Source organism: Schistocerca americana, chromosome 11 (genome assembly GCF_021461395.2).
Source record: "Schistocerca americana isolate TAMUIC-IGC-003095 chromosome 11, iqSchAmer2.1, whole genome shotgun sequence".
In the NCBI taxonomy this organism is placed as follows: Eukaryota; Metazoa; Arthropoda; class Insecta; order Orthoptera; family Acrididae; genus Schistocerca; species Schistocerca americana.
In genome coordinates, this window is record NC_060129.1 from 118,366,897 (window position 1) to 118,392,749 (window position 25,853).

At 41.4% G+C, this 25,853-nt stretch overlaps 1 protein-coding gene across 1 annotated transcript in view; it reads left to right on the forward strand.

Annotated features, from left to right (window-relative positions):
- LOC124553352 overlaps positions 1–25,853 on the forward strand; it is a 179,998-nt gene that overhangs the window by 114,588 nt on the left and 39,557 nt on the right. The window contains exon 8 of the mRNA XM_047127226.1: positions 5,854–5,891. Within this exon, the coding sequence (XP_046983182.1) occupies positions 5,854–5,891 (38 nt within the window). The remainder of the gene's footprint in view (positions 1–5,853; positions 5,892–25,853) is intronic.

A 25,853-nucleotide genomic window follows, 5' to 3' on the forward strand; every position in this document is an offset into this window, starting at 1 on the left:
TTCTTCACATCTGCATCGGCATTGGTCTCATCCCCATTTCCAGAAATTGATTCATTATCACTGTCAGTCTTGTGCATATCTGCTAAAATATGCTCAAACCCGTAGCTCCTTTCAGAGCGTATATCATCCATTGTGTATAAAATATAATACCACCTCTTACTTCAAAGAAATGCAATTCCTAACTGTGAATTTGTTCCAACGATGCATGTGTATGTATTTCTTACAAATTGGTTGCGACAATATAAATGTTGGTTGGGAAGGTGCATTATTCCAAGTTTTTATTTTCATAAGGAAGTTGAAATATAAGATTGAAAATCACATGTTGTATACATTAGGTATTTTCTGACACCCATTCCAAAATTTTTAAATTATTGTACTACAAACAATGATGTAACCATAAATATTTTGCCCAGACATAATAAAACCTCCATAAAAAGCATAGCTAGAGGATGAAAAGCCTACATCAGTAAGTAGTAGGGCACTGCAGTTTGTGGCCAGGAATTCGCTGACGTCAGCATCAGTACCTTATCTGTGGTGTCATTTAACAATTGAGACAGCTGTGCATGTCATATTTCACTGACACCAGCATCAGCACTCACTTATCTCCAAGGCCATCGCTCCCCCTCCCTTACTCCGTGCTCCAACAATTAGCGTAAAGTGCCCTGCAAGCGAGTGCTGTAGTTTGCAAAATACTTTCATATCTCCAAACCCATACAGTGCTTTGGTATCTTCTGGGAATCTAGGCATTGAGCATCTGCTCCCAGCACCCCATCACCTGTCGATATTCTGACAGTGTCACACAAGTATTGTTGCCCCAAACACCATGATGACGTAGAGGCAATATAGTGCTCAAAAGTACCTCTTATACAGTATAACCCTGCTTTTACGTTCCCAGAATTAACGTTTTCCTGCCGTTTACAACATTTTTTATAAGTCCCTTCAGATTTCCTATGCCCACAATGTTATTTTGCATCAACATATTTACAATTTTCCCGCAATTTACACATTACGAAAAAATGTTTGTGGAGAGAGAATTATGCTGGCATAATGTTGGCCATTTAGTAGTGTTTACAAATGTCATGTGTTTAAGTTTCTTGTCATCAGGGCACTCTGCTCAGCGGATTTGAACCGGCAAACGTGTAAAAGATGGAACAGTTTGAGCCATATCTCCTGCTGCTGCCAAGCTCTGCTTGGTGTGGTGGCTGATGGTAGTAACTAGGTTCATTCGAATGAAGATGTCGTGACCAATCACAGCCATTTCCAAACTGTCTCTACTGCGCAAATGCAGTTTCGTGATCATTGTGATCATCGTGACCCCTTTGTCGAACCATATTTAGCGTGTTTCGGCGTATGGCCACTTGGAGCGCTAGTTGATACCATAATTCACTTTTCGTTGCTCAAATATTTTTAGTTTAGACTCTGTGCTGGTTATGAATTTTATTCATGTGGAGCAAAACATGTTTCAAGAATATATTCTCATTGTCAAGTGCAGTATTTACCTATGTATTTTTTGTGATGTTACACACAAAATGTGTACGTGTGTATACATAACTGATGAGGCACAGTACCTGATAACCTCAAAAAGACAACTACTGTGCAAGAGACACAGAATAACATGTATTCAAACACCATACAAAATACTAATTTACGTATTTGCACATGACAATTAGTTAAAATTCTCGAAACATGTCGTGCTAAGCATGAAAAAATACGTAACTAGTGCAGTATTTTATTATTTAAATAATGAATGATGGCTGCAGGCTTTCAAAAACATCAATTATGGCATATGAAATTGAGTCAGATGTTCCTCCTTCCCAGACTGTTACCAGTTACAGCAACTTCAGCAGTTTTTAGTAGATAATAATGAACATCTATCATACATAAAGTGCAAGGGGTTATCCTATACATAACTTTTAAAGCATAAAACATTATTTCCCACATTTTACATTTTCTCGCATTTTACGCAATTTTTTTGAAGTCCCTTGAAAAGTGTAAAAGCGGGGTTTCACTGTATTTATCAACTGTTTGAGGCCTCTGCCCTGTAGGGAGTAGCAGAATATGAGACTTCGTCAGTACAGAAAAATGATAGTGAAACGTAATCTGTGAAAAAGAAAAAAAAGGTCACTACATGGACAAAAGTGTGTGTTTAGTGATTGTGATGGAAGGTCATTGTATAGGATTATAATGAAGAATAGGAGGCTGACAGATGGAAATGTCACTGCAAAACTGAAAGCCACACTTGCGAAACCTGTCAGGACAAAAAATAAATAAATAAATAAAAATAAAATAAATAAATGAAAGGAGCTCCAGAAGCAGCAACAATGTATTGGCTGGCTCTTGTAGGAATGTACACTTTCGCAAGTTTAACAAGAAATGACACAGTGAGATCAGAGAGATTATAGTACAGCATCTGCCACTGGCACAAGTTGGCAAGGCACGGTGTAGACAACTACAGGGTGTTGCAAGAGGAATGAGCAGTATTAAGGGATACAATGGGAACAATCATTCAGACAAAAAAACAAAATCTAGTAAACATGGACTCTAAAACGCACACCTTAAGAGCGACTCAAAAAGTCACAAAATTAGGTCAACATCTCTCTTAAGTTAACAACACAGATGATGTGGTCAGTGTCTTAAAATCAAACATGCAGATGGGTTTACTGTCTGCATTCTGCAAGCTGAATTTCACAAACACGAGTCTCGTGAACATATCTATTCTTGCGGTGTTTTGTCGGAGACAACATTACGTGTTGTTCTTTCTACACCACTTGGATCCCTTGTGAGCTGAAACTGAGAGACGTTGAACGGTGTTTGTGTGTTTGTGAACAGTTGCTTCAGAGGCAAAAACAGAAGGGATTTCTGCATCGCATTGTGACCAGGAACGGAACATGGGTTCTTTACGATAACTCTAAATGCAAAAAATCATGGGGAGGTCGTGGCCATGCTTCCTCGTCGACAGCCAAACCGAATTTTCATGGCTCAGAGATCATGTTCTGCATTTGGTGGGACCAGCTAGGCGTCATGTACTATGAGGTGTTAAAACCGAGTGAAACAATCACAGGTGCTCAGTATTGAATGCAATTAATGTGTCTGAGCAGAGCATAAAAAGACAAATGGGCACAATACAGGAGATTTGGTCGTGGCAACACAGTCAATAGGTGCAGGTCCCTTGGATGCAGCTGAAGTGGTTGTAGCCAGAAGCTACAGGAGAACAGAAACAGACTTTCACTTTACCTGAACCTTGTATACCATATTTACTCGAATCTAAGCCACACTTTTTTCCGGTTTTTGTTATCCAAAAAACCGCCTGCAGCTTAGAATCGAGTGCAAAGTAAGCGGAAGTTCTGAAAAATGTTGGTAGGTGCCGCCACAACTAACTTCTGCCGTCGAATATATGTAGCGATTCACAGGCATGCTTTTCAGGCACAAAGATAAATACTGGCGCCAAAACCTCTGCGTCAGTAAATAAATTAAAAAAAAAAAAAAAAAACCGGTGGAAGACGAGATTTTTTCTCCGCCCCGAGTTTCGATCACTGCATTTTCATACATTATCCAACGAAGTAAATACAAATTCCGTATTGTTCATCTTCGAAAGTAGCAACATTTCAATGTACTGTACTACGAAAATCCGACTGGCAAGACTGTTTGGGAAGTTTGTCAATATGGCCAACTCTACGTTCTGAATTATTTCTACCCATGAGAAGAGATGGTTGCTAATAGGAACTTTTATGAATTGTGAATCACATGCAGTATTCTCTTCACCATAAGAATAATACGTATATAAACATTTTACCATGTATTGTTTCGTGTTTGCTGCTATCTCATTTAAATCCTGTCTGCTTAATAAACTACGAAACTAGAGTGAGACAACAGCAAACGCGGAAGAATATACATATCATTTCATGTTTATATTCGTATTATTCTTATGCCTAATAGTGATACAGTCAGAAATGAAGCACGTGAACTGACTAGATTTTTAAATCTAAGATGACTAATTTCTGTGCAGAATGTTATATACTAAAGAGGCGTCTGCAAAGATTTTCAAACGGAGAAAAATTTTCGCTAAACTCTCGTTCAGAACATCATCTATCATACGCAGTCTATTATTTGGTTCTTGTTGATCATCGTCAAAGAAAGCAGCAGTGTTAGTAACTAACAACAAATAGCACTCTTGCCATTGTTTCGCTAATGAGACGATTCCTGTCTCTTTCTATTTTTAATTGTAAGCGGCGGTAGCGCACACAAAAGCAAGCCATGCCGCGAGCGGGACAGGTCGTAAACACTGATTATCAGAATGCGACGAACAGTGCATGACACAGCACAGTAATGCATTTTCAGCTTAGAGTGATGTAAACACCTATAACAAAGAGAACGGCACTTATCAGATCAAAGAAAAATAAGCAATCAATCCAAACCAGACGAAGCACATGAAAAAGGAAGGGTACCCATATAAATATGGACGGAGCGCCCAACGCATAGCAATGGCTACCTGGCAAAGCTTAACTGCTAAGCTTACCACGCGAACCAAACAACTGTAGCTGTATCGTTATTCATTCGTCCTAAATTGTGTCTCATATTACAATGGGCCAACTTTGTTTCGATTTGGAGGTGCGGCCTAAAACTTTACTCTCCCCTTGAATTTCGAGTCTCAAATTTCAGGTGCGGCTTAGATTCGGGAAAATTTTTTTTTCCTTGATTTCCAGTCTCATTTTTCAGGTGCGGCTTAGATTCGAGTGCTGCTTACATTCGAGTAAATATGGTATGTATAGTTCCTAGAATGACCACAGTCCAAGTTTTCAGCTAAAATTGCAACAAAAGTGCTGAGCCAATTCATGCAATCTTGTTTGCTGACAGCACAGTTTGATGAAAGTGTGTAACAAGTTTGTGAAGAACATCAAGGATGGTGCTACGATTTTGATGTTGGCGATTGTGTAATGCAAGGTGGACAGGTCATAAGGCCCTACCGTACTGGCATATCTGGTTGTTCTCAGCAAGTGACAGTACTCAGTGGTGTGCCTATCCACTTGATTGTGTACCACTGGACAACTATTTTTCTAGTGGAGCATGAATACTCGTGGGGCATTTCATTGAACTTTACAATTACTCCCCCCCTCCCCCTCCCACTGCCACCCCAGAGGATGGAGTACCACTATATAGAGATGACTGTACAATGCCCTGGAGGATGTATGTGGTGTTAACAGCTGTCAGGGCTGAAGGTGGCAACATTATTCTCCTTGGTTTTCGCACTTTTAAATTTGCATTCTGTTTCCATAACATGAACATATGCCTTACATTTGAGTAATTCTCATGATCTGGGTTGGAGATGGTATTCTTTGTTTTATGTGCCTTGAATTCTTCAGTCATGGGCTGCCTGCTATAACTAAACTGAATGAGCAAGATTACATTATTGTTTATACACAATGCATCTGTTCTCAAATCCTGAACTGTAGATGTGTCATGGGCAGTGCTGTTCAGCTACATTATGGGAGAGAATCACTTTTTATTAGTGTTCACAATAGTCTGTCCTGTGAGAAAGAATATAAATTATTCTGTGCAACATAATTTTGATTTCTTAACCCAACATGTTCATGACTGTAAAGTTTCTAGCACAAGTTTCATGTACTTGGGGGACATGGTGACATGTAAGAGACTGATGCTGTAGGTGCCTACACTGTTGAGAGTAATAACCTGGAACTGCTAAGTAATTTCTGCTGACAGAGACTAAATTTTTATTACTTTTTCTGTATATTGTCGATAACCAGTGTTGTTGAATAATCAAATTTCTGTGATAGTTTATTATTGTGTGTCTCATAACTTCTTGAATTTATATGGTACAACCATTACTTGTTACAGGACATGGTCTCAACAGAATATGCATCAAATACTACATGGTAAGTTTCATTGTTTATCTATTTATTTATGCTTTTATTGTTTTGTACGAGGTTCTATGTTCTATGTACTGACTTGGCAGAAAATCCTAACAAATTTTGGTCTTATGTCAAAGCGGTAGGTGGTTCAGAACAAAATGTCCAGACACTCTGTGACCAAAATAGTACTGAAACAGAGGATGACAGACTAAAGGCCGAAATACTAAATATCTTTTTCCAAAGCTGTTTCACAGAGGAAGACTGCACTGTAGTTCCTTCTCTAGATTGTCGCACAGATGACAAAATGGTAGATATCGAAATAGACGACAGAGGGATAGAGAAACAATTAAAATCGCTCAAAAGAGGAAAGGCCACTGGACCTGATGGGATACCAGTTCTATTTTACACAGAGTACGCGAAGGAACTTGCCCCCCTTCTTGCAGCTGTGTACCGTAGGTCTCTAGAAGAGCGTAGCATTCCAAAGGATTGGAAAAGGGCACAGGTCATCCCCGTTTTCAAGAAGAGACGTCGAACAGATGTGCAGAACTGTAAATCTATATCTCTAACGTCGATCAGTTGTAGCATTTTGGAACACGTATTATGTTCGAGTATAATGACTTTTCTGGAAACTAGAAATCTACTCTGTAGGAATCAGCACAGGTTTCGAAAAAGACGGTCGTGTGAAACCCAGCTCGCGCTATTCGTCCATGAGACTCAGAGGGCCATAGACACGGGTTCCCAGGTAGATGCCGTGTTTCTTGACTTCCGCAAGGCGTTCGATACAGTTCCCCACAGTCATTTAATGAACAAAGTAAGAGCATATGGACTATCAGACCAATTGTGTGATTGGATTGAAGAGTTCCTAGATAACAGAACACAGCATGTCATTCTGAATGGAGAGAAGTCTTCTGAAGTAAGAGTGATTTCAGGTGTGCCGCAGGGGAGTGTCGTAGGACCGTTGCTATTCACAATATGCATAAATGACCTTGTGGATGACATCGGAAGTTCACTGAGGCTTTTTGCTGATGATGCTGTGTTATATCGAGAGGTTGTAACAATGGAAAATTGTACTGAAATGCAGGAGGATCTGCAGCGAATTGACACATTGTGCAGGGAATGTCAATTGAATCTCAACGTAGACAAGTGTAATGTGCTGCGAATACATAGAAAGAAAGATCCCATATCATTTAGCTACAATACAGAAGGTCAGCAACTGGAAGCAGTTACTTCCATAAATTATCTGGAAGTAGGCATTAGGAATGATTTAAAATGGGATGATCATATAAAGTTGATCGTCGGTAAAGCAGATGCCAGACTGAGATTCATTGGAAGAATACTAAGAAAATGCAGTCCGAAAACAAAGGAAGTAGGTTACAGTACGCTTGTTTGCCCACTGCTCGAATACTGCTCAGCAATGTGGGATTCGTACCAGATAGGGTTGATAGAAGAGATAAAGAAGATCCAACGGAGAGCAGCGTGCTTCGTTACAGGATCATTTAGTAATCGCGAAAGCATTACGGGGATGATAGATAAACCCAGTGGAAGACTCTGCAGGAGAGATGTTCAGTAGCTCGGTACGGGCTTTTGTTGAAGTTTCGAGAACATACCTTCACCGAGGAGTCAAGCAGTATATTGCTCCCTCCTACGTACATCTCGCGAAGAGACCGTGAGGATAAAATCAGAGAGATTAGAGCCCACACAGAGGCATACCGACAATCCTTCTTTCCACGAACAATACGAGACTGGAATAGAAGGGAGAACTGATAGAGGTACTCAAGGTACCCTCCACGACAAACCATCAGGTGGCTTGCGGAGTATGGATGTCGATGTAGATGTAGATGTTAAGGATCTCGGGCCATCTCTTAAAAGTACCAAGGCATCCTCTTTGGAGGATTTGTTTACAGTAACATTCCATTATACAATGCCAAGATACTCTGCAACCTGCTACTCACAGAAGATGATGGTTGATGGATTGAACATGAGATAGACGACACTCGTGCCCCTTCGTGTGTGTTCTTCTGCCATAGAAAATCTTCCCATACACCTCCATGCGATACGCGTCACAGACTCTCCTAATTCTTTGTGCGACTGTTTTATCGGAAGATAATTTAAATCACAAATTTCTTCCATGTCATTGGTTTCACAATCAGCAAATCATTTTAGACGAGAGAGTAAGCCAGTGGTAAGCCAATGGAAAACAAATGTCCCCCCCCCCCCCTCCCCGCCAAGTATCATGTCTCCACATGCAGAAAATACTACAACTTATTCAATCTTCATGGGCTTTTTGAGAGACTGTAACCATCCGATGTAACTGAATGTATTACAACAAAGAGCTACTGTACCATGTGCTATGTACATCTATGAACAATTATTTTTAAATCAGATGCACCACTTCAGTAATATGCTGCTGAGTACATGGTAAATACACCAAGTGTCAGTATATAAGAATAGACACTAACAATAATATGTACAGGATAAATTGTTACTCACCACATAGAGGAGTTGAGTTGCAGGTAGGCAATCTGAAAAAGACTGCTAAAATATTAAGCTTTTAGACGAAGTCCTTTTGAAGTAGAAGACTCACACAGGCACAGCTCATACACACTCTGGGTGCTGGAGCCTGCCTATGGTTGATGTGAGCAGCAAGCTGCTGGGGGTGGATAATGAGGATAAGGAGATTGTATGGGGCTAGAGGTATTCTTTCTAAGCACCTGTAATCCTCAGTGTTGCCCCTGGTTCAGACTCATTGCTGACATTTCATGATCTGGATCAAGGATGAGGACACCCTATCCACATTCCCCCCAGAACCTCAACCCCTTCTTCCCCATTCGCTTCATCTGGTCCTCCTCAACCCAACAAACCACCTTCTTCTATGTTGACCTTTTAACATTACTCCAACAGCAGTTCTGGCTAAAATACTTCTCACTACGAGAGATTCATCGTAATATGAGAGTGATGTAGTTTTTGCAGTGAATACTTAGCTTGGAACTGTTGAATATACTCCACCAATAAAGTCCATTAGGGGATGTATATTGCAGATTTGCATGGATTTCAGACATGAAGCAAACTTAGGATGTTAAAACAATATTTTCCAACATACTGATGAATCCTTTGAACATCAAATGTATTTTCCATAAGCATTAAAAAAGATATTCACACAGCAACTGTTAAAGACTTAGGTAATTACATTGACCAAACTACGACTGACGTAAAGTGCTTTGCCCCGTTCAGTATATACCCATTCTTAACAATATATATGTTCTTTGGACTATTGTCTAGAACAATTACATTTACTGATTTATAACGAAAAGTTAATGGTTTACAACAAACTGTTAGTAGAATTTTAACAACAATAAATGATAATTAATTCTGATTACATTTCTAAATATTCTCTCTCTCTCTCTCTCTCTCTCTCTCTCTCTCTCTCTCTCTCTCTCTCTCTCTCTCTCTCTCTCTCTCTCTTTTTTCCTCCTCTTCTTCTTCTTCTTTTTTCTTTTTTTTTTTAAGTTACAATAACAGTACCTATCTTAAAATCATTAATTATATCTTGATTTCACATTGGATTTTATTCCTGACATTAACTGAGACACAGTACAAAGTGCCAAAACAGAATTTCAGGGTAAAGTTCTGTTTGATAATTTCGTAGTATTAAATTGACTGAAAGTCAATTGTATTTACATCAGAATGTTCAAGAATCATTTATGAAAAATTTGATTACAAGTGATCTGATTGGTTTCTCATTATTGACATGATACATAAAGTGCACAAGCCACATTAAATGACAGATGACTGATAAATGTTCCGAAAGTCTCTTTTAAGAAGTTGAAATTTATGAATTTTACTAATTAATTATTTGTTTTATAAAAACATTGGTATTTTTTGCCAAACACTTCTATTGGTATGTAGTAATGCAATCACAAGAATGAAATAATAAATTTTGCTGAAATGTATGATAGGATGTTAATTCACATCATCAGGTTTTCTAACTAATTGCAACTTTCTTTTAGTTACAGTTAAATGACCTGAAATAATGTTAATGATGTTGATTCAGTATATAAGTGCACCATACAGTTTAATTTGCTGATAGAAACTAAGAAAAACCATGCTTTCTAACTTTTGTCCATTACCTATTTAGACTGGATAGTATACAATCTGCTAAACTTTTAGTGTTATCATAGCATTTATTAACCACCCTATAACTAGTCCTATTACAAGCTCAACCCCAAAAATGACCACATCAATACCTCCATCCATATCAAACCTGCCAACCACCAGCAATACCTCCACTTCGACAGCTGCTACCTGTTCCATACAAAGAAGTGGCTTCTGTACAGCCTAGCCACATCCCGTGGCTGTCACACGTGTAGCAATAAATGGACCCTCTTGAAATATACCGATGGTCTTACTGTGAGCCTTCACAGGCTGTCATTATCCTCCCAACATTGCACGGAAACAGATCTCCTGTTCCGCATCTCTCCAGTCACCTGCCACCTCCTGAAGTACCACTATCTGGGTACGAAGGAGCATTCCCCTCATGACTCAGTACTACCCAGGACTGGAGAAACTGAATTGCGTTCTCCGCCAGGTTTTCAACTACCTCTCGCCGTGCCCTGAAATCAGGAATGTCCTATACACTATCCTTCCCACAGTGGTGTTCCACTACCGCCGAACATACACTATATCCGTATCTACATCTACATTTATACTCCGCAAGCCACCCAACGGTGTGTGGCGGAGGGCACTTTGCGTGGCACTGTCATTACCTCCCTTTTCTGTTCCAGTCGCGTATGGTTCGCGGGAAGAACGACTGTCTGAAAGCCTCCGTGCGCGCTCGAATCTCTCTAATTTTACATTCGTGATCTCCTCGGGAGGTATAAGTAGGGGGAAGCAATATATTCGATACCTCATCCAGAAACGCGCCCTCTCTAACCTTGGCGAGCAAGCTACACCGCGATGCAGAGCGCCTCTCTTGCAGAGTCTGCCACTTGACTTTGCTAAACGTCTCCGTAACGCTATCACGGTTACCAAATACTCTGTGACGAAACGCGCTGCTCTTCTTTGGATCTTCTCTATCTCCTCCGTCAACCCGATCTGGTATGGATCCCACACTGATGAGCAATACTCAAGTATAGGTCGAACGAGTGTTTTGTAAGCCACCTCCTTTGTTGATTGACTACATTTTCTAAGGACTCTCCCAATGAATCTCAACATGGTACCCACCTTACCGACAATTAATTTTATATGATCATTACACTTCAAATCGTTCCGCACGCATACTCCCAGATATTTTACAGAAGTAACTGCTACCAGTGTTTGTTCTGCTATCATATAATCATACAATAAAGGATCCTTCTTTCTATGTATTCGCAATACATTACATTTGTCTATGTTAAGGGTCAGTTGCCACTCCCTGCACCAAGTGCCTACCCGCTGCAGATCTTCCTGCATTTCGCTACAATTTTCTAATGCTGCAACTTCTCTATATACTACAGCATCATCTGCGAAAAGCCGCATGGAACTTCCGACACTATCTACTAGGTGATTTATATATATATGGCTTCATCCTTCATTAGCCATTGTCCTTCACCCTCCTGTCCCCTTCCATGTTCACATTCTAGCACTACAGAGCCCTCTATTCCACCAACGCACCCACACTCTTCTTACTTCTCTCCTTTTCTGTTCCTCTGCCCACCCTCCATCTAACTTCAGAACTGCATCTGGGTGCTCTACATCTCCCCACCTTGTCTCTGAAAGCACCCTCAAGCAGCACTATGCCGTCCCCCACCCATACACTATTGCTTCCCTCACTCCCCACCCCCGTCTCCTTGCCTCCGCCCCCCCCCCCCCTCAAATTTAGGCACTTAAGCTCACAGTGTGGCCTTGGCAGCCAGAGACTGTGGTCGCATGGTCGCGCGCACGTGTGTGTGTGTGTGTGTGTGTGTGTGTGTGTGTGTGTGTGTGTGTGTGTGTGTGATTTGGATGAAGGCCCTACTTGCCTAGCAGTCATCTTGTCATGCTTATCTGTGAGTAAACATCTTGGTTATATAGTGAGTGACCATCTATCCTTCTCATAATATTGTCATTACTCCATCCTAGATTTTCCATTGTTTAAAAGACAAATAGACAGACAGGTGTGGTGCCTATGCCATATGCTGTGCACGTGGTGTGCAAACTATGTGGACTGGCAGCAATCCAGAGGCCAATAACAGTGAACATAATTAGTCAAGTGACTTTAGAAGCAGAAGTTAAAAAAACAGTGTCTTCAGTGATATGGGTATGACAAAGACACAATTGAAAAGTACCAGTTCTCTTGTGGCATTCAGAGCAAGTGACAGTGAACAATTAGATGAAGTTGTGTTTGATGATGTGTGTTCTATAGTTGTCAACATTATTAATGTATATACATAAATATGTTTTGTTAAGTTACCATTACATTTACTTAATTCATGCTTTCAACCAATTCTCCATAAACCTCAGGTACTGTTTGAGATATGGCTTTCTTCAAAATGCAAAATAAATATGTTGCAAAAATATTACAAACAGTGCTGAAAATTGTTTGCAATAAACACGTGTTGCAAACTTGAGTGTGCACATCACTTTACACTTCTCCCAATCCCCATTTCATATGTTTCCTAAGCAATAATCAGTGCTATCAAGGTTTGTCTGGTGTAGAGTTCCCTCATCAGTTTCCTGCCCTTCCAGTCTACACCAACATCCCATAAGCTCATCAGGAGCATATTCCACTTTACTATGTCAAAATCTTTTTCTCAGTTGACTATACTAATATACTTATACTTGTTAGCTTCCCTCATTCTTTGTCCAATCATCCCCAGTATCCAGTAGCAGCTTGTTTCATCCATTCCTGAATCCAGATTGATAACCCCTCATCTTTTCCTCAGTTTTTCTTTCTTTCTTTTTTTTCTTTTTTAAATTCTGTGAACATGCGGTCATACAGGGCTTTTGAAATGTGGCGTTTAAAACTGCTGTATAATCTTTGCACTCTTTGGTGTTGTATTTGTATGGTAAGTACAGCAGAAAAGTTTTAACTAGGTCTTTAGCCCAAATGCCCTTGTTGTATATCGTATAGATAAGGTTGATCAGTCTGGATATTGTGGTATCACCCAAGAGCTCCAGCTGGTATTTTATCATAGCCCATTGCTTTCCTCTGTCTGAGATCTTTAATGGCCTTCTCACATCTCAATATCTTTGCTCCACAGTCCATTTCAATTCATGCTCCAATTTCACATGCATATGGTCACCTCGTGTGCCATATAAATCTTAGACATACTCTTTCAATGCCTGTTGATTCTGTTCTATGCATACTGTTGTCTTTCAATTTTTTTATTTATTTTTTTTTTTTAGTTTTTTTAATACGTCGTTTGCTGACTATTTTTGTTACTTTGTTAGATATGTTGCTAATTCTGTACATTAACTTGTAATGTATCACCATTTTCCAGTTCTTAGTTTTCCTTGCACCGATTTTTCATCCATTCTTCTCAAACCTGATCATTTGATATTTATTTTATTATTGGGCTTTCTATACTGTTTCTTTCCTTCAGTAGTATGTTCACACTTTAATTTCTTTATTTTAACTAACATAGTTGATGTAATCCATTCTTTATTATTCTTCCCCGTCTTTTTAGCAAAAACAACACAGCATGTTGTTATCAATGGAGAGACGTCTACAGACGTTAAAGTAACCTCTGGCGTGCCACAGGGGAGTGTTATGGGACCATTGCTTTTCACAATATATATAAATGACATAGTAGATAGTGTCGGGAGTTTCGTGCAGCTTTTCGCGGATGATGCTATAGTATACAGAGAAGTTGCAGCATTAGAAAATTGTAGCGAAATGCAGGAAGATCTGCAGCGGGTAGGCACTTGGTGCAGGGAGTGGCAACTGACCCTTAACATAGACAAATGTAATGTATTGCGAATACATAGAAAGAAGGATCCTTTATTGTATGATTATATGATAGCAGAACAAACACTGGTAGCAGTTACTTCTGTAAAATATCTGGGAGTATGCGTGCAGAACGATTTGAAGTGTAATGATCATATAAAATTAATTGTCGGTAAGGTGGGTACCATGTTGAGATTCATTGGGAGAGTCCTTAGAAAATGTAGTCCATCAACAAAGGAGGTGGCTTACAAAACACTCGTTCGACCTATACTTGAGTATTGCTCATCAGTGTGGGATCCTTACCAGATCGGGTTGACGGAGGAGATAGAGAAGATCCAAAGAAGAGCAGCGCGTTTCGTCACAGAGTATTTGGTAACCGTGATAGCGTTACGGAGACGTTTAGCAAAGTCAAGTGGCAGACTCTGCAAGAGAGGCGCTCTGCATCGCGGTGTAGCTTGCTCGCCAAGTTTAGAGAGGGTGCGTTTCTGGATGAGGTATCGAATATATTGCTTCCCCCTACTTATACCTCCCGAGGAGATCACGAATGTAAAATTAGAGAGATTCGAGCGCGCACGGAGGCTTTCAGACAGTCGTTCTTCCCGCGAACCATACGCGACTGGAACAGAAAAGGGAGGTAATGACAGTGGCACGTAAAGTGCCCTCCGCCACACACCGTTGGGTGGCTTGCGGAGTATAAATGTAGATGTAGATATACATCTCCATTATCTTCTAAGACTTTCAGAACTGCATTGGTTACTGTATTCCATTCTTCTGGTACATCAGTATTTTCTGCTGAATTTTCCAGTTTTTCTTTTTGTGAGTAACCTTTATATGTGCTTTCATTCTTTGAGTCACTAACATAAAAGTGGTGTGTGTTCGGAGGATGAAGGGAAGCGAAGGGGGGCGGGGGTTTGGCAGAGCAACACACACTCTTTTCCATGTCCCTTGCTCTGTATGTTCCTTATTTGCATATGGTTTCCTCTTTGTTGCCTTTACTGAACAGTTTTTGTTCCTTTCTCTTTGCAGGTAATGATTTAGTGCAAGTCGTTACATAATTGAAACATATTTGAAACAAGGCTATGAGGCATTCTATTACTATGTCGGGATTTTTGGTTTCCACTACCACATTGTTCGAGTTTACCTTACCAATATTATTTACAGCTGCACTTTCATGTTTTTGTTGTTAATAAGTCAGTCATGTACTGTGGAGATAAACTGACTCAAAATGAGACAGATTTGGAGAAAAAAGCTGATCCAGTAATATCGTCTGCTAAATGACTTGAGCTCAAACAAGCCACTTGTAATCGAGGAGGTATGTTCAGAGTTACTGAAATCTGTGGAAAATGTAGGTAGTAGAAAGTTAAGTAAGTTAGTGGCAGAAATCTATCAAGTGGGTGACTTCCTATCAGATTTGTAAAAACCATTATCATGTTAAGCGAAATGTAGACATGAGACAGCATTATTAAACATTGGTCTAACAAGTTATGCTTGTAAATTGCTGAACAAAATAATTTGCAAAAGAATAGATCAAAGTCAGTTTGGCTTCAGGAAAGGAAAATATATCAGAGAAGCAATTCTGTCATTGCATTTAGTAATAGAAGGCAGACTGGAGAGGCATCGGGATACCTATGCAGCATTTGTGGACTCAGAATCTGTAATTGTGCCTCCAATGTGAAATAAGATGCTCACATTATATAGAAGTTTTACAGATAAATAATCTACTAATCTATCTAATATTAAAGACTGAAGCTTAAGAAAGGCAAGTTGGTATCAAGAATCTAATACAGGATTGCAAGTTATCACAATTGTTGTGTATCTTCTGCATGAAAAACGCAGCACTTACATTCCATCTCAGAGCAAAAGACATCATATGTTTCCTCCCCAGTATCCACAATGTTTGTGATCCTTGTGGTAGCACTTAAGTCTTCATTTTTAAATATATTATATGCATTTTGTGCCATTTAAGGGAATGGGGTAGATAATAGAAATATTAATCCTTAACTCTGTATTGTAATATATACAGGGTGGCCCATTGATAGTGACCAGGCCAAATATCTCACGAAATAAGCATCAAACGAAAAAACAACAAAGAACTAAACTCGTCCAGCTTGAAGGGGGAAACGAGATGGTGCTATGGTTGGCCCGCTAGATGGTGCTGCCATAGGTCAAACGGATATCAACTGCGTTTTTTAATGTAGGAACCCCCATTTTTTTATTACATATTCTAAGTACGTGGTATCACGTAACATTCCACCAGTGCGGACGGTATTTGCTTCGTGATACATTACCTGTATTAAAATGGACTGTTTACCAATTGTGGAAAAGGTCGATATCGTGTTGATGTATGGCTATTGTGATCAAAATGCCCAACGGGCGTGTGCTATGTATTCTATTCAGTATTCTGGACGACATCATCCAAGTGTGCGGACCGTTCCCAGATAGTTAAGTTATTTAAGGAAACAGGAAGTGTTCAGCCACATGTGAAACGTCAACCACAACCTGCAACAAATGATGATGCCCAAGTAGGTGTTTCAGCTGCTGTCGCAGCTAATCCGCACAGCAGTAGCTGACAAATTGCGCGAGAATCGGGGATGTCAAAAACGTTGGTGTTGAGAATGCTGCATCAACATCGATTGCACCCGTACCATATTTCTACGCACCAGGAACAGCAAGGGGACGACTTTGAATGTCGTGTTAAGTTCTGCCACTGGGCACAAGAGAAATTACGGGATGATGGCAGATTTTTTGCACGCATTTTATTTAGCGACGAAGCGTCATTCACCAACAGAGGTAACATAAACTGGCATAATATGCACTATTGGGCAACGGAAAATCCACAATGGCTGCGACAAGTGGAACATCAGTGACCGTGGCTGGTTAATGTATGGTGTGGCATTGTGGGAGGAAGGATAATTGGCCTGCATTTTATCGATGGCAATCTAAATGGTGCAATGTATGCTGATGTCTTTTGTAATGTTCTACCGATGTTACTACAAGATGTTTCACTGCATGACAGAATGGCGATGTACTTCCAACATTATGGATGTCCGGCACATAGCTTGCGTGCAGTTGAAGCGGTATTCAATAGCATATTTCATGACAGGTGGATTGGTCATCAAAGCATCATACCGTGGCCCGCATGTTCAGCGTATCTGACGTCCCCGGATTTCTCTCTGTGGGGAAAGCTGAAGGATATTTGCTATCGTGATCCACCGACAACGCCTGACAACATGCATCAGCACATTGTCAATGCATGTGCGAACATTACGGAAGGCGAACTACTCGCTGTTGAGAGGAATGTCGTTACACATATTGCCAAATGCATTGAGGTTGACGGAAATCATTTTGAGCATTTATTGCATTAATGTGGTATTTACAGGTAATCACGTTGTAACAGCATGCGTTCTCAGAAATTGTAAGTTCACAAAGGTACATGTATCACATTGGAACAACCAAAATAAAATGTTCAAACATACCTACGTTCTGTATTTTAATTTAAAATACCTACCTGTTACCAACTGTTCGTCTAAAATTGTGAGCCGCCATGTTTGTGAGTATTACAGCGCCATCTATCACAAAGCGAAGAAAGTGGTCAAACTAAAATATTCATATTTCTTTACGTACTACACGAATATATAATAAAATATGGGAGTTCCTATTTAAAAAAAAAAACGCAGTTGATATCCGTTTGACCTATGGCAGTGCCATCTAGCGGGCCAACCATATCGCCATCTGGTTTCTCCCTTCAAGCTAGACAAGTTTCGTTCTTCATAGTTTTTTTATTTGACGCTTATTTTGTGAGGTATTTGACCTGGTGACGATCAATGGACCACCGTGTGTTTGTTTAAAAAAAGTCTTGTTTCCTATGTGCATTTCTTGTATACTTGACGCGTTCCACATCATAACAGCTACTGTACCATGCGATTGATCAATGGAACATGCAATCAACTAACTAACTAGTTGCTGATTACGTATCTAAATTGCTCCACAGCTGCATACAACTTCCTCCTCTCGTACACCCACGAGACCAAATTTGTTCTCTACCTTGAGACTCACATTCGTAATCTACACTGAGGTGACAAAAGTCATGGTATACCTTCTAATATCGTATCAGACCTCCTTTTTCCCAGGACAGAGCATCAACTCGACGTAGCATAGACTCAGCAGGTCATTGGAAGTCCCGCGTACGAATATTGAGCCATCTTAAACTGCGAAAATGTTGCCGATGTAACATTTCGTGCACAAACTGACAGTTCCGTTATGTTCCATAAATGTTTGTTGGGATTCATGTAAGGTGATCTGCATGGCCAAATAATTTGGCTAAATTGTTCGGAATGGTCTTCAAATCAGCTGCAAACAGTTGTGGCACAATGATATGGCACATTGTCATCTGTAAAAATTCTGTCATTGTTTGAGAACATGAGTTCCATGAATGGCTGAAAATGATCTGCAAGTAGCTGAACATAGACATTTCCAGTTAATGATCAGTTCAGCTGGACCAGAGGACCCAGTCCAGTCTATGAAAACACAGCCCACACCATTCTGGAGTCACCACCAACTTGCACAGTGCTTTGTTGACCTCTTAGGTCCATGGCTCTATGGGGTCTGCACCACACTCGAACCGTACCATCATCTGACCAGGCCACGGTTCTCCAGTCATCTAGGGTCCCACGATACGATCCTGAGCCCAGGAGAGGCACTACAGATGACATTGTGATGTTAGCAAAGGCTCTCGCGTCAATCGTCTGCTGCCATAGCCTGTTAAATTATTGTTGTAATGATATATGAAGATAGTATCTATTCCCCAAAGAACAGTTACCGTTGATGACTGTGCAGCTTTCGCTAGACTGAAATGATAATTACATGGACACCCTAGCTGCAAAGAGGTGTTGATATACTTCATTTGGGACATGTTGAAAATGTGTGTCCCGACCTGGACTCGAACCCGGGATCTCCTGCTTACATGGCAGACGCTCTATCCATCTGAGCCACCGAGGGCACAGAGGATAGTGCGCCTGCAGGGACTTATCCCTTGCACGCTCCCCGTGAGACCCACATTCCCAACATGTCCACACCACTACATTCATAGTGTGCCTAATAGACGTTTGCCCATCATGAGGTAATGAGTATGATGGGCAAACATCTATTAGGCGCACTACGAATGTAGTGGTGTGGACATGTTGGGAATGTGGGTCTCACGGGGGGCGTGCAAGGGATAAGTTCCTGCAGGCGCACTATCCTCTGTGCCCTCGGTGGCTGGGATGGATAGAGCATCTGCCATGTCAGCAGGAGATCCCGGGTTCGAGTCCCGGTCAGGGCACACATTTTCAACATGTCCCCAATGAAGTATATCAACACCTCTTTGCAGCTAGGGTGTCCATTTAATTATCATTTCACTTTTGTAATGGATACATTCGACATATGTCCCACATTGATTTCTGTGGCTATTTATCGCAATGTTGCTTGTCTGTTAGCACTGACAACTCTATGCAAACACCACTGCTCTGGGTCATTAAGTGAAGGCAGTCGGCCACAGCATTGTCTGTGGTGAGAGGTAATGCCTAAAATTTGGTATTTTCGGCACACTCTTGATGCTGTGAATCTCGTAATATTGAATTCTGTAAAGATTTCCGAAATGGAAAGACCCATGCTTCTAGCTCCAACTACCATTCTGCATTCAGAGTCTGATAATTCCTGTCGTTCAGCCATAATCACATTGGAAACATTTTCAGATGAATCACGTGAACACAAATAACAGCTCCGCCAACGGACTGCCGTTTTATTCCTTGTGTACGTGTTACTTCTGCCAGCTCTATATGTGCATATCACTATTCCTTGACTTTTGTCGCCCCAGTGTATTAAAGTTTCACTATGTACTGTAGAGCAGATGATAACTGCAGCAAATTTTTCCCTTGGGGTAATGTCCACTTGCTTAGTAGCACTTTCTTGCTACAGGAAAACATGACTAACAATAGGCTTGACGTCTAATGATAACATTCACTACAGAAAGCTTTTTCTATGCTTAAGGCGATGTGCTGCAGCTGTCTGATTGTATGTCAGATGTTTTGGGTTTTCAAGCTGCTTCTTCCATTCTACTTCTCCTCCCACTCTGCGTCTTATGGGTGGCGGTGTGTGTTGCCAGCCGAGGGTAGATCGATACGATATTGCAATGCCTGTGTTATTCTGATTACAATGCAGCATTCCTTTGGACATGAACACATGTTCAAAGGAACAGGCACTGCAGCGACTACAGCTGTTATGAAATACATTAAATGAATGTTGCGTCAGATAATGTTGCACAATATTTCGACGAGACAGCTGCTCATCATCTTCAGGTGCTTACTGATGTGTTGCTGCAATGGCTCGCCAATATATACACTGACTCACTAGAAAAGCACAGACACCAGGGTTAAGGCGATAACGTCATTGTAGACAAAGCATAGAGCACGGTGGCATCCAGTGCCCCCTGCCGTACAACGGGCCACGGACTTCTAATTCGTGATGCAGGAAATGTGCAGCTGCAAGTACCAGCTCAGCACTCGTACGGGCAGAGTGTTGGCGCCCAGTTTAAATGTGTGGTCTTTGATTCTCCGACTGTGTTGACTCGGATTCATTCAACTGTGACTGATGATACCTTAGTACTGCCAGGGCTGGTTCCCATGCCTTGCTGAGTTGAAATCCCATGTGTCTATTCATCAGGTTGTTGCTTATACGAATATCGACTGCTTCTTTAATGATGGGATCCCCGTACTTGGAAGCAGATGAAGGTTCTTTGTCTCTCCGTAGTTCATGATGTATCCCGTGTCAAGACAGTGTTCAGCCACAGCAGACTTTTCTGGCTGACCCAGTCTGGTGTGACGTCAATGTCCAGCACATTTAGTCTTAACAGTGCGATACATGTGACCAATGTATGATTTCCCACACTGTCATGGGATTTTAAATATCCTCGTCTCCGTAGACCTAGGTCGTCTTTAACCCAGCATAGTTTGCAATCGCGCTGGAGGGCGGAAGACACATTTTGTTTGATGATTTTGAACAGCTTGCCAATCTCAAAGGAAACACCACCAACTTAGGGTAGAAAAACCATCCTCTTGGAGTTCTCTGTTTCTTATTGCTGTCCTTGAGATTCAGTGCATGCAAGTTTAAATGCACGACGGGTCTGGTTATCAGAGTACCCATTTTGTACAAATACAGAGTGAAGGTGGCTAAGCTCTGCTGACAGGTTCCCTGCATCTGAGGTAACTCTAACCCCATGAATGAGAGTCTGCAAATGCCACTGCATTGAGATGGGTGATGGCAGCTCACAGCTCGTAGATATAGGTCAGTGAGAGTCAGTTTGCGAAACCCACTGTGGACCGAGGAACCATCTTATTTCCTGCAGACCAAGACGTCAAGGTCTCCATTTTCCTCCACTTCCATGGTGAAGCAAATGCTAGGATAGAGGGAGCTAAGGTGTTCCAGAAATGCAGGAAGCTTTGCTGCTCCATGTGGCCCAACTACAAAAGTGTCGTCCACATATCCCCAGAAACATTTAGCTTTCAACACCGCTGACTGAAGTGCTTTTTCCTCAAAGTCTTCCTTAAGAAGGCTAGCTACTATGGGAGGCAAAGGGCTACCCATGCCAACACTGTCAGTCTGCTCAAAATATTGTTCATTAAATAAAAAGTACGTCGAGATAAGCACGTTTGAATAGATGTAAGACGTCGTCCTACAACTTATTTCCTATAAGTTGTAATGAATCCACCAAGGGTACTCATGTGAACAGAGAGACCACATAGAAACTCATTAAAGTCTCAGTTCGTTCGAGGTGCATAGTCTTCACTCATTGTATACAATCTTCTGAGTTTTAAATGTGATGTTTGCATTTTCTTACCAGTGGGCTTAGAAGAGAAGCCAGATGTTTTGCCAGGTTTTTATTTATTTATTTATTTATTTATTTATTTATTTATTTATTGTTCCATGGGACCACATTTAGGAGAAGTCTCCATGGTCATGGAACGAGTCAATACATGAAATTATAACACGATTGTAGAAACAGATAAAATGAAATATAAGAAACATATTCAGGCGACAAGTCGTTAGTTTAAATAAAGAAAATCAAGAATGTAACACTGAAATTTGCTTAATTTTTTAGCTCTTCCAGGAGCTCCTCGACAGAATAGGAGTGAGCCATGAGGAAACTCTTCAGTTTAGACTTAAAAGTGTTTGGGCTACTGCTAAGATTTTTGAGTTCTTGTGGTAGCTTATTGAAAATGGATGCAGCAGAATACTGCACTCCTTTCTGCACAAGAGTCAAGGAAGTGCATTCCACATGCAGATTTGATTTCTGCCTAGTATTAACTGAGTGAAAGCTGCTAACTCTTGGGAATAAGCTAATATTGCTAACAACAAACGACATTAAAGAAAATACATACTGTGAGGGCAATGTCAAAATTCCCAGACTATTGAATAGGGGTCGACAAGAGGTTTTCGAACTTACACCATACATAGCTCGAACAGCCCGTTTTTGAGCCAAAAATACCCTTTTTGAATCAGAAGAATTACCCCAAAAAATAATACCATATGACATAAGCGTATGAAAATATGCGAAGTATACTATTTTTCGTGTTGAAGTGTCACTAATTTCAGATACTGTTCTAATGGTAAATAAAGCGGCATTTAGTTTCTGAACAAGATCCTGAACATGGGCTTTCCACAACAGCTTACTATTTATCCGTACGCCTAGGAACTTGAACTGTTCCGTCTCGCTTATAACATGCCCATTCTGTCTGATTAAAATGTCAGTTCGTGTTGAATTGTGGGTTAGAAACTGTAAAAACTGAGTCTTACTGTGATTTAGCATCAGATTATTTTCCACAATCCACGAACTTATATCATGAACTACATTATTTGATAATGTTTCAATATTACACACAAGATCCTTCACTACCAAGGTGGTGTCATCAGCAAACAGAAATATTTTTGAATCACCTGTAATACTAGAAGGCATATCATTTACATGAATAAGAAACAGCAGTGGCCCCAGCACCGACCCTTGGGGAACGCCCCATTTAACAGTGCCCCATTGGGACTGAACATCATTACCACTCTCAATATTGCGGAGGATTACCTTTTGCTTTCTGTTCTTAAAGTAGGAGGCGAACCAATTGTAAGCTACTCCCCTTACTCCATAATGTTCCAACTTCTGCAGTAATATTTTGTGGTCAACACAGTCAAAAGCCTTCGTTAAATCAAAGAAAACACCTAACGTTCGCAACCTTTTATTTAATCCATCCAAAACCTCACAGAGAAAAGAGACTATAGCATTTTCAGTTGTTAAGCCATTTCTAAAACCAAACTGAACATTTGACAGCAAATTATGTGAATTTAAATGCTGCAGTAACCTTGTATATACAACCCTCTCGATAACTTTAGCAAACACCGATGGCATAGAAATAGGTCTATAATTGTCAACATTATCCCTGTCTCCCTTTTTATAAAGTGGCTTCACTACCGAGTACTTTAATCGGTCAGGAAACCGACCACTCCTAAGGGAAAAGTTACAGATATGGCTAAGTACTGAGCTAACATACGTGGAACAATACTTCAGTATTCTGCTAGATACCCCGTCATATCCATGAAAGTTCTTGGTCTTTAGTGATTTAATTATTAACTCAATCTCCCTCTTGTCAGTATCATGGAGGAGCATTTCAGGTAACAGTCTAGGAACACTTTTCTCTAAGAGCGCTATATGATTCCCTGTTGGGACTAGGTTTCTGTTTAGTTCACCTGCTATATTCAGAAAGTGATTATTAAATACTGTACATATATGTGACTTATCAGTAACACGGACATCCCCACTACGCACTGATTCTATATTCTCGACCTGTCTCTGCAGACCAGCCACTTCCTTTACGACTGACCATATGGTTTTAATTTTATCCTGAGACTTAGCTATTCTATCTGCATACCACATACTTTTTGCCTTCCTAATAACTTCTTTAAGCACCTTACAATACTGTTTGTAATGGGCTGCTGCATTTAGATTTTGACTGTTTCTAACGTTTTGATGTAATTGCCACTTTGTTCTACAAGATATTCTTATCCCTTTAGTCAGCCACCCAGGCTGCCTGTTTGTGCTAGTACCCTGTTTTGAACGTTCTAACGGAAAGCAACTTTCAAAGAGCACGAGAAAAGTCTTGAGGAAAGCATTATATTTATCGCCTACTGTATCAGCACTATAAACATCTTGCCACTCTTGTTCCTTGATAAGGTTTACAAAAGTCTGTACAGCAACTGGATCAGCTTTCCTAAAAAGTTGGTAACTATATTTAACATGTGTTGCAGCACAAAAATCTTTTAGGTCTATAATTGTCAACATTATCCCTGTCTCCCTTCCAGGTAATATGTTGGGGCTCCTATATTGCTCACGATGGGGCGACCCCCCTGCGGGGGTCCGGGGGTTAGAATAGGCCCGAGGTATTCCTGCCTGTCATAAGAGGTGACTGAAAGGAGTCCCTCCACCTCAAGGGGGTAGTTTGCGCCTGCGTCCGGAGACGGACGGTTCCATGACTTACATTTGTGGTCATTTTGGTTTTTTGCTTATTCTGGTTTCTTCGTTCCTTTGTTTGGTTCCTTTCTTTGTCCTTTTCCCTCTCTCACTGTCTTCCTTTCTTTTTACCTTGCCCTCTCCTCCTTGCCCTCTCCTCCTTGCCCTCTCCTCCTTGCCCTCTCCTCCTTGCCCTCTCCTCCTTGCCCTCTCCTCCTTGCCCTCTCCTCCTTGCCCTCTCCTCCTTGCCCTCTCCTCCTTGCCCTCTCCTCCTTGCCCTCTCCTCCTTGCCCTCTCCTCCTTGCCCTCTCCTCCTTGCCCTCTCCTCCTTGCCCTCTTGTCCACCCTATGGTCTGCACCTCGGCATTTGAGACAGTCTGTCCTTTCTCTCCCTCTCTCCCTTTTTTTCCCTCTTCTTCTTTCCTCCCTGTGTGTGCCTGAAGGCCGACCCATGCGTTCGCACGCATAGCCAGTGACGGGGTAATGCGTAATTCCCCACCCTGGGTAGACAAGTAAGGCACACACGTACCCCCTGGTAAAGGCCAGGCCCAGGGAGGGGTGGTTGCCTGAGCTGACACCTTCCGACCGTGCCGATTGGTCCCTCCGTCCGTTTCTCGAGAGGTGTGACCTGAGGTGTAAACATTCACCTAAGGCGGGAGCGCCCTCTGAAAGGGTCCCCACAAGGAAGGAGCGCACCATCCGAGGCACTGGCAATCATGGGGGATTCCTCCGCAATGGATTTCTCTTCTTCTTCTCTCTCGACTTCTGCCCGAAAACGGAAACTTGACCAGACACCAGTGACAAAAGTACTACCGCCTGCCCCAAAGTTCCTCGTAGTTCCTAGATCTGAGGATGGAAAGGAACGGAAAGGATTTTTCATCTGTCAACCATTTCGTTATTCAGAAGGGTGTAGATGCCATAGCCGGATCTGTCAAGTCTTGTACCAGGATGCGTAACAGTACCTTGTTGTTAGAAACTGAGAGCACCTTTCAGGCACAAAAACTGCTTCGGGCCACACTCCTGTACACGTTCCCTGTCCGGGTGGAGGCTCACCGCACTTTGAATTCGTCGCATGGTGTGGTATATACTAAATTACTCGACGGATTGACTGACGAGGAGATTCAGTCTTTCCTCACTGAGCAGGGCGTGACGGCTGTCCATACGGTCATGAAGAACGTCAACAATGACCTTGTACCAACCCGGACACTTTTCTTGACCTTTGATAGTGTTCAGCTGCTGTCGTGCATCAAAGCAGGCTACGAGGTTATTTCTGTTCGCCCCTATGTCCCGACACCTACACGCTGCTACCAGTGTCAGCGTTTTAATCACACCCGCCAGTCTTGTTCTAATGCGGCTAAATGCGTCACTTGTGGAGGGATGCCCATGAGGGTGACTGTCCACCTCCGTCTCCTCGTTGCGTGAACTGTCAGGGTGACCATGCAGCGTCCTCCCGCGACTGTCCCATCTACAGGGATGAATGCTGTATACAGGAAATTTGGGTCAAAGAGGAAGTGTCCACCTCAGCTGCTCGCAAGCTATTTCCTAGTAGGAAGCC